The sequence below is a fragment of the Astatotilapia calliptera genome, chromosome 16 (genome assembly GCF_900246225.1).
Source record: "Astatotilapia calliptera chromosome 16, fAstCal1.2, whole genome shotgun sequence".
Taxonomy (NCBI): domain Eukaryota; kingdom Metazoa; phylum Chordata; class Actinopteri; order Cichliformes; family Cichlidae; genus Astatotilapia; species Astatotilapia calliptera.
Window position 1 is genome coordinate 18,617,270 of NC_039317.1, and position 14,093 is coordinate 18,631,362.

Below are 14,093 nucleotides of genomic sequence, written 5' to 3' on the forward strand. Positions count from 1 at the left end.
ACTGATTAATAAACTACGGACAAATTTTATCCAAGCGTTTGTCTTCTTTTCTTTTAAATCAGGGGTCCCCAATCCCAGTCCACGAGGGCCGGTGTGTCCCTGCAGGTTTTAGATGTGTCCTTGATCCATCACAGCTGATTTGAATGGATAAATTACCTTCTAAACATGTCTTGAAGTTCTCCAGAGGCCTAGTAATGAACTAATCATGTGATTCGGGTGTGTTGACCCAGGGTGAGATCTAAAACCTGCTGGGACACCGGCCCTCGTGGACTGGGGATTGGGGACCCCTGTTTTAAATCCTCAATGAACTGCTAGCAGCTCCTGATTGTGTGATTGGTGTTATTTAAGAGCAACTTTGAGGAGGTGGAACAAACCATTTGAAATGCGGGGGGGGGGGGGGGGACTATGGGGTCAATAACTAACACCAATGCAAAGAAACTCCATTCTGCCCCATGCTGTCACTGTCATGGCACTGGATCCGTGAACTAGTGTTCATGTGTTTTGGGATTTTTCTAACATTCCTTGATTTTGTGTCATTCATGGTTTTGGTTCTCGTATTGTGTGGACTTGTATTATATTTATAGATTCTAGGCTTTAGCTTTCTGTCACTGTGCTTTCGCTGTGTTGCACGTTTTTTCTTCGTCCTCGTCTCAGTATTTGTCTTGCTCCCTGTTTTATTTTGATAGTCCTGCATTAGTGCATTCAGTTTGTTTCCTCCCTATCTCGTTATGTCAAATTAGGTCCAGCTGTGTTTCCCTCCTGTTGCACATTCCCTCATTACAGCCTGCGTATGTTTGTGTTAGGGTCCCTTTGTTCATCATCGTCGTCAGGTCGTCTGTTTGTCATGCGTCAAGCTCAGGTAGACGTGAATCTGTTTTTTATTAATCTGGGAAGGACTTTGACAGGAAACTCAAGTGACAAAAGTGATTAATACAAAACAATGCAGACCTACTGTAACATGAGCCTGTCATCAACCATAAAGTGTATTTTTTTTCTTTCTCTCAAATCTCTTTATTTGGTTTTCCAGTGTTCTTTATCATAAAGGCAACTAAGATTCAAATATAACTGATTACATATATACAATAAGAATTAAAGTAAAAACAAAACAAAAAAAACAACAACAAAAGAACGTTGGACAGAGGATGCTATTTATCGAACTACCAATGAGGCTCAGTGATCATTTATATCTGTACAGTATTGAAGAGATCTATAAAAGGTTGCCAGGTTGAATGGAATTCCTCCAACCTCCCCTTTAGTAGGAGTTTAATTCTTTCCAGCTGCAAGTGTCTCAATACACCTTGTGTTAACGCTGATGTGGTAGGAGGCACCTTTTGTTTCCAATTTAGTAGAATCAAACGGCGTGCCAGCAGCATCACAAAACGTATCACATTATTTTGGGTGGCTGATAGGTCTACAACAACCGGCTTCACTCCAAATAAAGCACAGATTGGGTCTGGCTTAAGTTTTTTTAAAAAGAATTTTAGACAAGATATGAAAGACATTATTCCAATATGTTGCTATACAGGAACAATTCCAAAACATATGCGCCAGTGAAGCAGGTTGCTGTTTACATCTTTCGCAGGACGAGTTTACATTGGGGAACATTTTTGACAGTTTCAACTTTGATACATGGAGTCTATGTAGCACTTTAAACTGTAAGAGTCCATGACGAATGCAAACAGAGGAAGAGTGTACATTTTCCTGGGCTTTTGTCCATTGATTGTCTGGAATTCTCGTACCAAGGTCACACTGCCAGGCCTCTCTCAGATAGTCAAGTGTGATAATTCCATCCAGTTGTGACAATGCGTTGTGAATTTTTGTTATTAGTCCTTTCTTGAGTGGATCAAACTGAAATAAGTTATCTAAGGCAGAGTCTGGGGGCCGATCTGGAAAAGATGAAAAAAGCCTCCCTACAAAGCTTCCGATCTGTAAGTATTTGAAAAAGTCATTACTGTGCAAGTCAAATTTTTCTTGCAGTTGCCGGAATGTGGGAAAAACCTTGTTGATGAATAAATCCTTTACTGAGTGCAGTCCCTTGTGGTTCCATTAGAGAAATGAAATATTTGAAAGTGAGTGAACTAGAGTCTGAATCTTGGGATTTTTGTGCCTGGATCCATATTGCTGGGAGACCACACGGTCCCCTTGAGGGACCCCGGTGTGTATACCATAATGTCGAACATGCAGTCACTCAAATGTTCCCTGCCGGTTTGTAGAAGTATTCATGATTCACGTAATTTCTCATAATGATGATGATTTTCACTCCGCTGCATCTCTTCCTGTGTAGAAGTATCCTAACAATACATTTCTTGTATGAATATGAAAATGGTATTTGTTTAAAAGTTATAATTTAGCCTTTGCAGTAAAACTGTTGTAAAGTCTACTTCTTTACATCATGAAAAGGATGAATGAGTAAGAAACCCACCCAGGACATTTAGTGTTGGCTTCTCACTGTGAAAGTAATTGCATTTGAGATCAGGTATGCTTGTGACATTTCAGTAAAAGCATAGAAACGTAACTCGTTCACCACTCTTGATGACTGGTCTTCAAGTTTTTCACAGTTGGCAGAAGCTGCAAAGTTTCTGAGATCTGGTTGCTCATGTTTTCTTCTTAGTTTGAACTAAACTTGTGCAGTAAGCAAAATATATTAAATCTTTGAAGTGTGGTCAGTCTGCAGCAGGTGGACAGGAAGTAAACTGCAACTTCCCCTGAACATTCTTGTACTAAAATTGCTTGGTTTTTAAAAAACTAACATTAGACAGTTATTATGATGAGTTAGTAGCTTCTGTCTCCACATAACCAGCATCAGGGTGCAGAATCATTATAAATGTCCTTTCTGTTACAGTACATGCGCATTAAACATCAATAACCTCCCACTGAATTATAATATCTTGCCTTTTTAAATTGCATTTCAGCAGTTTCCTTTTGTAGTTCTTACACATTTTGTATATACAGCAACAGTCATCAGCCAAATAACCACATTACTATGTAACTATGCAATAAACGATAGCAAATATTTCTAAATTAAGCTCCCATGCTTCCCTGAATGTGATCAAGAGAATTGATAATTTCAGAATTGTTTAATATTAAACTGCCACTGTTCATCTGCAGAAATGATGCTTAGAAAAAAGGTGATTGATAATTGTGACAAGCGTTAGACTAACGCTGCACGCAAAGGAGGGAGGCACTAACGTCACTTAAGACCAACCTGATATTTACCAAACCCACATCAACGCTTAAGCTGGGCTGACTACCAAGGCTTTAAGTGGTAAGTACAATATTTTATTTAACAATAATTTTTTTAGGTTTGGATTTTTAGGCAGAGCAAGACCTTTCTAGGCCTAGTGTTTGGATTTGGAGAGCTGATCTTTAAAACTGAATAGGGAAAAATATAATGGGAGCTAATAAGGCTTTAGTTTCAGTTATCGCATCTTAAATATTACAGAAAAAGGTTCTCGTAATGCCTCCATCACAAGCGGCATGAACGTGGCATTTAAAGTGTGGATTTTTTTTTAATCATATGTATCACCTTAAGTTATACTTCACTAAAGCTATTCTGTACTTGTTTTTCTGGATAAATGATTATTGTTAAAAATATCTAAAACGGCTAATCTGTCTTTGTGTAATACTTTTAAAAAACTTTTTTTTTCTTTACTGAAGCCACAAACTAGATTGGATTTTCTTTAGTAACCTTTTTTCCACTCCGTATACATGCATATCACTCAACAGACAATTATTCTAAAGCTAATTGATTAATAAACATAAAGCTTTATTTAATTCCTTCTAAAAAATGTATGTAAATTTTTTTTTTAAAGTCTTGTTTCTACACATTTATATTTTATTGCTTACTGTAGTTAGAATATTATGTAAAAATGTATGGGATCACTCAAACGAGAAGTTATTAACATTTTCAGTATTTTGTGTCATATCAAAGTATGAGTCGATTGAGGAAAAGTACTGGGGTACACAAAGTTAGTTGCACCAATGATACATTTTGAAAGAAAATCTCAACCAGATTTCTGCTTCTTGAGTATTAAAAGCACTTCTTAGTTAGGTCCTGTCAGTGCTGTTTTACAAAAATTAAAATTCATTCTCCAATAGTTTGGCAGCAAACGACTCCTCTGCCCATGAGTCTACCTAAATCTAAAGCTTCAGCACTACTGACTTTATTTTCTAGGAAACACACTGGACATCACAAACTGTGCACAGCAGGTTTTCAGGCCGTGCTTTCTCTAAACAAAATTTCAGTATGACATGCAACAGCTGCAGGTGTTCGTCCTCACAGGTTCCAGCATGCTACTGAATAAAGGTGAGACTTCACTAGTGTGTCAACTGCACTGCTCTCTAAACTTCCTCTTCCCCTGCAGCTGAGCTAAAAGCAGACTGTCATCACAATTCGCTTAATTATTCATTCCTTTTATTTTAAAAGAGCCAGCTGCAGTTTTTCTTCTGATGCCAAAGATTTGAAAGCGACAAAGAATGCAAGCCATAGTGAAAACTTTAGCAAAGACTGGAAATGAACCAAGTTTAATATTAAGAAATGTCAATAAACATGACAAGCGTTCGTCTAACACTGCATAAAAAGGAGGGAAGCGTTGGCGTCAGTTAAGACCAAACATATTTATTAAACCCCCATCAACACTTATTGATAAAGCTGGGCTGAATACCAAGGCTTTAAGTACAATATTGTAATGGTTTCCAGTTTTTTCTTTTGTTTTTAATTTATTTAAAGATCCGAGGAGTGTAAAATGAATAATAAACCCAAAAAGTACGTTTTTATTTGCCAGAAAAACAAATGGTCAAAGTAAAGCTTGAACACTTGCAAATGTAGCATATTCAAATATGCTGTGCGAAAGTGTTTCTGACTGCTCTTAATATTTTAAATATGCAAAACCTCCAATCTAATACAAAAGCTGCTCTGTGCTCTTTTGCAGATGGTCCTGGTGCTAAATAACATGGGCATAGCCACAGTGTTCATACTGACCTGTATGTGCGCCGTGCCACTGCAAGGTCAGAAGCCAGGTCAGGTGGACCCCCTGAAGGCCCATCGGGGCAATCTGCAATGCTGGGAGGCGTCCTCGGCTCTGCTGCTGGAGATGCGCTCTCCGAGGATTGCTGACACAGTGCCTGCCTTCTGGGACCTCATGGAGTCACTCAGGGCTTCAAACAACAGCAAACACACTGCACTGTTCTGGGACCTGGCCCAAGTCTTCTGGGACATCTATCTAAATTGCATTGTGTCCAGGAGTCATGGGCTGGGCCGTCGACACATAACTGCTGTCCAGTCCCTCATTACTGACAGTGAGTACTCAACCACACACTTCTCCTTGCAAAGACAAATAAGTAGGATCATTTAGTTTCTTTACAATAAAAGAAAAATTAATATTAAATTGTATTTATACTGGAGAATTGAAGATTAAAGTCCACGACTCACCTGCAGTTATCAAATGTAGTTTTTCATTCCTTAAAATGCTCCTCATGCATTTATAATTGATTAGGTGTGGCTGTACACCTTCATTCAGTAAATGTCGACGTATGAATTCTGTCAAACCTCTTCTCCCCTGCATCAGTGAGACTCGCTTACATGTTCTCTTAATAGATGATGGGGGAGACAACTGTGGTACAGACAACCAGAGCTTTGTTGTTGAGCAGGAGAAAACCACACAGGTAATCGGAAGCTTCACAGTGGGGATGCTGACTGTAATAACATCCACAGCGTCTGGAACCTGTTGGATAGCAGCTCTGCTGTGTTGAAGTCTGTTTCACTGTGACTCTTCCTTCACACAAGGTGTCTTTTTCTACTTAAAGTTGTCATACACCGACAGCACAGGGTGAAACTTAAAGGGAGAAATGAACATTAGATTTCTACCCTGGAAAGAGCTGAGTAAGTGTCCTCTCACAGAGAACAGGTCACTAACAATGAGGTGGTGGTGGTGCCAGCTGGGATGGCAAGAAACCTGGGAATCATCCTAGGGGGAAGTGTCTTGGGTAGGGTTGCCAACTCCCTGAAAAATAAATAAGGGACACCTCATGGCCAGGGCTGGGCGACCCGATTGTCTTCACCCTTCCCAGTGGGGGGAATTTTTTAGCTCTTGTTTTTGTGTGAAATTATTTTTTTAACCATTTGACAAAGTGCGTCCCTTTTTCAGCTCAATACTTTTGTTTCTAAATACGGAACAATCCCGTTTTTCAAGGGACGGTTAGCAACCCTAGTCTTGGGACATAACAATCGTTGCTAATCCCGATTAATTTCTCCTTTATAAAAATCAACTGGATTTATCCTTTCCTAACCATCTGGGCATCTTTATACCTTGTTGCAGCTCCTGCATCTGACTGTAGCTGGGATTCAACCTTTGCAAAGCTTTACACACCCATTCCCTACTCGGTTCACTACAACGGCTCCCTGTGGCTGCCTGATCTCTGCTTTCCTCTCTTTTTAGCTTTCTGGTCAGTCACAGGACCCCATTATCACTCTTCTCACTGCAGGCTTTTCTCTGTTGTTTCATTTTAGCTGTTTAGTGAAGCGTCAAATGTGGAGCCAAAGTGCCATAGTTACTGCATCTCTTGCACTGAAAGCTTTAAACCAATGCTTTTTGACTTAAATGTCTATTTTTTTTTAATGCAATTGACTTTTGATACAAGCATCTACTGCCCCATGAATTTTGTAACATGCTTAGCATTTTTTCTGTCTTTTTTTCCCCCTTCCTTCAGAATCCTTCAGATTCAACCGCTCAGGAGCAAAGTCCCACGCGTGGCTCCATGTGAGAGTGAGACGTAGAGGGCAAATCAAGACCCTGAAGACAGAGCCAAAATAAAACGCACAACTACTAGAAAAGATTAAGGATAATTCAAAGTAGATAGCTTTTTATAAACATTCTTTCCCAGAAGAAAAACTCGATTTTTCTTAAAGTGACTTTTACTTATAGGATCTGGTTTATGTAAACATGAATGGAGGTGAGACCTCATTACTTTTAGGACACTGAGCTTTGTTATCCAACACTTCAAAGCGAAAAAAATTTGGCAACATAAAATTTTACCCCACACCCTTTTAATGACTACAGCTTGTTTTTATCAATCTCAAATCATGCCGCTATGATTATGCAGTTTTAATTTTTAATTATTATTAAAATTATTATTTTGAATTAAGATTTGAATCTTGTCTGATGTACTGTTCATATCAAGAGTTGTGATTTTGTTATAATGTTTGGGCTGTCTTTTCATCAGAATAGTAGTGCCCGATTGTTCATTTTAGGCAGAAATGCTTTTTCACTGCTGTGAGCTGTAATTCCCTGAATGTCAAAATAAATCAGTCAGCAAATAAAACCTGGCTGTCAGACTCTAACTTCACAAGAAATGCGATTTGATCTACATTTAAGCAGAATTTCCTCCAAACTCAAACTGCTCACTAATTTGATCTGAGGTTTTTCTGCCAGGTGAAATGGAGGACATGTAGAATATAAGCAGCTGGAACATGGGAGTGAGAATGTTTCTGCCATTAGACAACTAGTTTGGGTTTGAAGAGAGCCACTGTTTTAGAGTTGTCTTAAGGACCAAGTAAACACAACACATCTGAATCATCGTATGTCTGAGTCTTATTATGTGTAATTGGATTACTGGAGGCCTAAATTGAGTATGCCTGTAAAGTGCTTTGGGTGAGCTTCTGTAACAAAAAATGGACTTCAAAACTACATTTTTCCAGAGAATTCATTAGGAAATGAACGATGAAAGCAACACAGATTTGTCTTTTATGGGTATAAAAGAAATCCTGTTAGCAGACACAAGGCAGAGTTTGATGTTTCAGTGATCATAATATTTTGAAAGTAAACAGGAGTGAGCACTTTTCTTTTATTAGTCTACAGACTTTATAGTTACTCAATCTAGATTTATTATTAACCTGCCTCGTCGGGGACTTGCCCAGACATGACTCCAGGCTTACGCAGAGGTGATTCCCGATCGAGGCCACGTGCGTCACACAGGTAGTTGTTGACATAATGGCAGGTTGGAGTACACATCCCACTGAGTGAAAACAGGTTGCTATATTTTCACCTTTACATTTAAGTGATCCGCACAGTAACTAGCTTGTCGATGCGGCAGACTCTCTTTCACTTTCGATTCCTGCTTACTCGCCTGGACTTACTTTAACTACTGAAAAGTTGCTCTACGAAGTCTGTGACGTTCTCGATGGCGAGTTAAACCATTTTTCAGCAGCCACCGACAACATGAAGTACGCTTGAAGTATGTGGACATAAACAACCAGTATCGTCGTCGTCGTCCTTCAGACAAGCTGTCAACGCGTGTCCATACAGGTACCGCTGCACGAGATGGTGTTTGAGCACAGATGGCTACCATGGGTTACCTTTAAGTGTGCTGAAGTTATGCAATGTATTTTCCGGGACATAAGACTAACTGAAAAATGAGAATACAGTAAACTCTGCGTGTTACCATGTTATTCAATAAGGTTAAAACGACATGACATGATGGCATCACACAGTTGCTGCAGGTTTCTCAGCTTCACACCGATGATATGGATCTCCACTTCCACCACCTCTCAAAGGTGCTCTGTTGGATTAAGATGTCTGTGGAGGGCTTTTCAGTGCAACGAGTTCATTGTCATGTTCAGGAAACCACCTTGAGATGATTTGATGTTTGTGACATGGTGTAATATCCCGCTGGACGCAACCATCAGAGGATAGATATACTGGGGTCATAAAGGGGTGGATGGACATGGTCAGCTGGAATTATGAGGCGCAGTTGGTAGTAAGGGGCAGCTTTCGTTGAGTTATAGATACATCAATTTTGTATTCTAGACATCAAATAAGATATTCTAGACATGCTATAATAATAATAATAATAATAATAATAATAATAATAATAATAATAATAATAATAATAATAACGGAGAAAACGTACAACATCAAGACAGCCCTATTTATTTGCCTTTTCGTAAGAGACGTAAAATCATCTAGAATGCAAAAAAGTATTATTGAAATGACTATTTTTGAGTCATTTCTCCAAGGAGCAATTTGCATGATGTGACCACTTTGCATAGTTAAACAACAGACCTAGGCTACATATTTAAATTTCTGGTTTCTGAAAGTCTTGTACTTTGTTTTAAATACAGGAAATGGAATTCCAAAATTTGTTGCTAAAGGTGGGTAAGGCACTGTCTAAAGATGAAGTGAAAGCCTTGGTCTTTCTTTGCACTGACCTCCTGGACCAAAAGCCAAACAAGGTGGAAACGGCCAGTGAGCTCTTCTCCTGCCTGATGAAACAAGACCATCTCTCACCTGAGAACCCACAGCTCCTGACCGAGCTTCTGGTCACTACTGAACATCATGCCCTGATCCGGGATCTCTGTCTCGCTCCACATACAACAACGAGCTTTATTTCTCCCTACAGGTATGCCGTTCATGTTTCGCTTCGTACTGTTTCGTTTTTCTGATTTAGGTTTACATTGAAAAATAAATTTTAATCTGTAAAGCTATTTCTATCAAATGTTTTTCCGTAATTCCAGGAAGCTTCTTTACAGCCTCTCTGAAGAAATTACTGATGGTGATCTGAGAGAAGTGAAGTTCTTGTTAAACACGATGATCCCACGTAGAAAACTGGGGGAACATATTGTAAGTGCGCCTTCAGAAATGTGGTAAATGTAGCCCATAATATTTCATTCTAGTCCTTCTTTATAACAATGTGTTATGTATGTGTACTTGTTACCCGTAGCATCGCCTGCCATACGTTGTCACATTTTCCTTTGAACAAACCTGCAGAACTTCCGCACATACACTTCATTTTTCCATCAGTGCAAAGACCTTGTGTCATTTTCAGACTACACTGGAAGTCTTCTTGGAGATGGAGCGCATGGACCACCTTAGCGAAAGTAATCTAAACACCCTGGAGACCATAGTGAGGGAGGTGTGTCCCATGCTGAATGCTAAGATCAACCAGTTTAAAAAACGGCGAGGTAAGCTATTCACAAAACGTCTCTTGCTGAATGTAATTTCAGTTTCATTTGATTTTATTTTTGAGTCTATTTGCCATTCTGTTTACTTTGTTTTGTAAGTAAAGATGGAAAAGAAACAAAGTTCTATTCTTTTCTATTTTAATTATGCTGAGGTAATTAGATTACTTTTCTGTTGGGACAAAAACACAGGTCCTCTAATCTGTGGGATTCCACAAGGTTCAATTCTAGGTCCATTGTTATTCTACAACTCACAACAAGAGTTGCCTCACCGCGCTTTGTATTGTAAGGTAAACATCCTACATAATAAGGAAATGAACGTAAACGATCACATCACACAACCTCGTATGAGCAGCACATGGTGATGGCAGGAAGGAAAAAGTTATTTTTAACGTCTGAATTAAGAAACCTCCAGCAGAAGCTCAGAGAGGGGCGGCTGTCTGATGCCAACAGGGTGAGGGGAGGAAGATGGACCAAAACACTAACCCTGGAATAAATGATTAAATGCAGCTGTAATATTTTATTCTTCACTGTAACATCTTATTTCTCACAGTGTTCATTTGCAGACAGAGGCTTTCAGTTTGTGACACCAAGACTCTGGAGCAGTTTACCACTTCAGCTACGTTTCTCTCTGCGACTCTGAAGAGTCAAAACCTTCTGTTGAAATTTTCCTGTTTAGCCAGGCCTTCTGTTGACATTCTCTTTTTATTAATATTATTATCTTATTTCATTATTTTTGTTCTGTTCTGACAGGTTGCTTTTTCAGGTTGTTTGTTTTTTCCATTCTATTAACTGTTGTACAGTGCTTTATGACTTTATGCCTGTGAAAAGACATAAGTAAAGTTTATGTAACCATAGCCTTAAAGCAGGGCAGGCATGCACTTTGACCATTTGCTTTAAATAGAGGGTGCTGTGTCTTATCTTCACTTCACTTTACAGTCACATTCCATCTTATTAATGGTTCTGTTTTTTGTTTATGTTTTTACTAGAGCGAAGCTAGGACTCTGTTTGCTCTGATCCTTATCAGGGCAATTGTCAATCTTTAGTGGGGAGGGGCCCATTTGGAAAACCAGCTAACTGTAAAAGTCATATTTCCTTTTGCATTCCATTTAGATGCTTGGATAGCCATATCTGGTTCGAAGCGGGCTTCAAATTTGTCTTAAGCTTACAGTTTGAAACACTACTATTATGGGTTGTTTTTTTGTTTTTTTTAAGTCTATCAAAATTTACTTAGGTTATTTTTGTATCACTATTGCATACGAATACAAGCAAAGTCATTTAATACTCTAAATCAGTTTGTTAGAATCATTAGCTTCAGTCAGGAATTAGTCAAAGATTTGTTTTGAAATCATTTTTAATGATCTTTGAATTTGACTTTCCTGCATTCCTCTTATGGGGAGATAAAAAAAAAAAAAGAGCGTCAGTCACATAAACAGTGTCTCTCTTCCACAGCATGTCTTTGGTATCTTCATCCCCTCACCCACAACTGGTTGCGGCAGATGGCCGCCCCTCCCTGAGCCTAAATCTGCTGGAGGTTTTTTCCTGTTAAAAGGGAGTTTTTCCTTCCCTGTCGCAAAACCTTTTACCTTAGAATATAAAGCGCCTTAAGGCAACTGTTGTTTTGACATAGCACTGTATAAATTAAACTGAATCGAATGGGTTAAGCACTGAGACGAGCAGTCGTGATTCAAACAATAGCTAAACTCTTGTTTAGCTTTTTGTGAAATAATACCAGACGTTTAAAACCTTGAAATAGAATTGTTCCCCCCGCAATTATTGCCCTTCTTTGCAGTCACCTGTCCTGTTATGACAACTGATGCTATATCAACTCAAGAAAAGGAGTCCGTCACCATGCCGATATCGCCATCTACAAACACACAAGATGAGGTGTGTGTATTTTTTTTTCTTATATATGTGACATGCTTAAATCGTAATCACTGGTTACGGCCCTGGCACTACATTTAATTTGAGCTGGAGCCCTCCAGGCGGATCATTCTTCCCTTTGTATACTTAGTTTTCATTCCAGAGTTTAACATGTGGATCAAATAGAAGTTTACAAGTAATGCACTGAATCATGTCTTCCCTGTAATCTGTGTCATTTATCTCTGTAGGGCTTGGGAACATATCCCATGACATCTGAAAAGAGGGGCATCTGTTTAATTGTTAACAACGATAACTTCAGTAAGTCCAGCCAACTAAGGAAACGGGAAGGAACTGAAGTGGATCAAAGTAAGCAAATTTTGGCAGTCAATATACGCTTCATGTTTGTGGTCCTGCATCATCCTTAGATCGTCTGTTTCTTCCAGAATGTCTGCAGAGTGTGTTTCAGTGGCTCGGCTTTAAAGTGGAGAGCCACCATGACTGCGACACGAACCAGATGCTCTCTGTGTTCAAGGAGCTTGGCAAAAGAGACCACAGTCGGTTTGACTGCGTAGTGTGCTGTGTTCTGAGTCATGGTGTGGAAGGCAGCGTGTACGGTGTGGATGGATCCACTGTCAAGATCAGTGATTTGACGGACCTTTTCAATGGATTAAATTGCCCGTCTTTAGTGGGCAAGCCCAAGCTGTTTTTCATCCAGGCCTGCCAGGGAAAGAACGAGCAGCAAGCTGTCTTCATTGAATCTGATAGCTCTGCATACAGCTTTCATTGGACTGATGCTATAAAGGCTAAACAGGGTATCCCAAATAGTGCAGATTTCCTGCTGGGAATGGCCACAGTTCCTTTTCATGTTTCCTTCAGAGAGAGAACCAATGGCACCTGGTTTATTCAGTCTTTGTGCCAAAACCTTGTTCAGATGGTGCCCAGGTTAGTGAACCAAAATATCAAATATAATAAAATTTATTTTTTTTTAAAAATGAAGAAGAATGCTTTTTTACAAAAATGCTGTACATTAGCTCACCCTGTGTCTTATTTTTCCTAGGGAGTTTGATCTCATGTCAATCCTGACAAAAGTGAATGCAGATGTTAGCAAGAAGAGTGATCGGTATGGTCAAAGAAAGCAGATGCCTCAGCCAGCCTTCTCACTCAGGAAGAAGGTGGTGTTTCCGGTTCCCAACGTCCCTACTCCATCTATTCACAAAGCATCGTCAAATTCTTGATTTTTACGTTACTTCAGAGCTGTGGATGCAGATCAAGAATTAAATGCAACAATTTGTTGAAATGCAGAAGTTTTCTATCAAAATATTTTTAATGCAGTTTTGTGTAGAATATTTTGAATTTTAGTCCTCTGTGATCAGGATTAATGTTCTTAATAAATGTGGCTCTCAATAACCTCACCAGGTCTCCATGGTAACATATACTACTTATGCTAACATGCTCTTGATCAGGATGTTTTTAAGAGTTAAATGTTAATTCTGCTGTTAGTGTTGGATTATAACAACATTCTCTAAGTGCCATAGAGCTTATCCATTGATGCTAATGAATGAAGCCTTGCAGTGGAGTCTGCAATTGGATGTCATGTCTGTTGGCAGCCAGTCTGCTGGCACAGCTCCATATGGAGCCGTGCCAGAATTGATTGAAATGTAACCAGAGTAATTAATATTGTTCATTCTTTAAAAAACAAGCAAACAAACTTTACCCCGTTTTGTTACTTTCCTAATTAACTGTTGTAAGTGAAAAGTGAATCAAGGAATACTGCATTACATCAAAATACAGAATCTACTAAAAAATACTTCTCAGTTTCTTTATAAAAATGTTTTGTCAACAAGCACTGTAATTCTAACACACACCCATCCTTACAAGACAAAAACGCAGTGAAGGTTAAAGACTTGCCTTACACAAGAAACTTTGTAACGTCAGCCTCCTTAGTGATCCATCCACCTCGTGACAGTGAGTCACAGCTGCCTTTCCCGCAATCATTAACGCTTTAGATGTGTACTGTGTATATTTTGTAGTCAGTAATGTGTTAAGATTTAAAAGGAACCTTTTGACATTTAGCCTCGTTTGACTTTGTCTAATAATCGGGAGTCCAAATCTCTACAACAAAAATTGCAACAATTAAAAGTAAAATGTGACAAAGCTACGCCTACAGAATGTGTGACTCAGAGCGAAAGGCCTCACTCTGTTCCTGTACCTGCTCTGACAGGCTGCCTAAACGTTCGTCCTATCGCTGCAACACCTCAGCACGCAAGTATTTTCC

The 14,093-nt window shown here is 39.1% G+C and overlaps 2 protein-coding genes across 6 annotated transcripts; both read left to right on the forward strand.

The window, feature by feature from the left end:
- Nucleotides 1–453: 453 nt before the first annotated feature.
- Nucleotides 454–7,166, forward strand: LOC113008264 (protein FAM237A). Of its 4 annotated transcripts, none has more exons than XM_026145563.1 (5): nt 460–859; nt 3,109–3,265; nt 4,932–5,298; nt 5,597–5,664; nt 6,709–7,166. In XM_026145563.1, the coding sequence occupies exons 3-5, from the start codon at nt 4,932–4,934 to the stop codon at nt 6,760–6,762; spliced, it is 489 nt and encodes a 162-aa protein (XP_026001348.1). In that variant the 5' UTR covers nt 460–859; nt 3,109–3,265; the 3' UTR covers nt 6,763–7,166. The 4 variants fall into 4 exon arrangements, with proteins under 4 accessions (XP_026001347.1, XP_026001346.1, XP_026001348.1 ...); XM_026145564.1 differs by lacking the exon at nt 460–859 and adding an exon at nt 1,137–1,928; XM_026145561.1 differs by lacking the exon at nt 3,109–3,265 and having other exon boundaries at nt 459–859.
- Nucleotides 7,167–7,886: 720 nt separating this feature from the next.
- casp10 (caspase 10, apoptosis-related cysteine peptidase) lies at nt 7,887–13,531 on the forward strand. Of its 2 annotated transcripts, XM_026145560.1 has the most exons (9): nt 7,887–8,303; nt 9,119–9,148; nt 9,221–9,396; nt 9,512–9,617; nt 9,823–9,958; nt 11,748–11,842; nt 12,067–12,184; nt 12,262–12,760; nt 12,876–13,531. In XM_026145560.1, exons 2-9 carry the CDS (start codon nt 9,122–9,124, stop codon nt 13,051–13,053), a joined length of 1,335 nt encoding a protein of 444 aa, XP_026001345.1. In that variant the 5' UTR covers nt 7,887–8,303; nt 9,119–9,121; the 3' UTR covers nt 13,054–13,531. The 2 variants fall into 2 exon arrangements, with proteins under 2 accessions (XP_026001345.1, XP_026001343.1); XM_026145558.1 differs by having other exon boundaries at nt 7,888–8,303; nt 9,119–9,396.
- Nucleotides 13,532–14,093: the final 562 nt, after the last annotated feature.

What these genes read in the sequence shown, in the direction of transcription:
- LOC113008264 (XM_026145561.1), top strand. Translation starts at nt 791, where the DNA reads ATGTTTGTGTTAGGGTCCCTTTGTTCATCATCGTCGTCAGGTCGTCTG. An exon ending in TTGTCATGCGTCAAGCTCAG is followed by an intron (nt 860 to 4,931) that starts GTAGACGTGAAT and finishes GCTCTTTTGCAG; the next exon opens with ATGGTCCTGGTGCTAAATAA. An exon ending in AGCAGGAGAAAACCACACAG is followed by an intron (nt 5,665 to 6,708) that starts GTAATCGGAAGC and finishes CCCTTCCTTCAG; the next exon opens with AATCCTTCAGATTCAACCGC.
- casp10 (XM_026145558.1), top strand. Translation starts at nt 9,122, where the DNA reads ATGGAATTCCAAAATTTGTTGCTAAAGGTGGGTAAGGCACTGTCTAAA. An exon ending in AGCTTTATTTCTCCCTACAG is followed by an intron (nt 9,397 to 9,511) that starts GTATGCCGTTCA and finishes CCGTAATTCCAG; the next exon opens with GAAGCTTCTTTACAGCCTCT. An exon ending in CTTGTTCAGATGGTGCCCAG is followed by an intron (nt 12,761 to 12,875) that starts GTTAGTGAACCA and finishes TATTTTTCCTAG; the next exon opens with GGAGTTTGATCTCATGTCAA.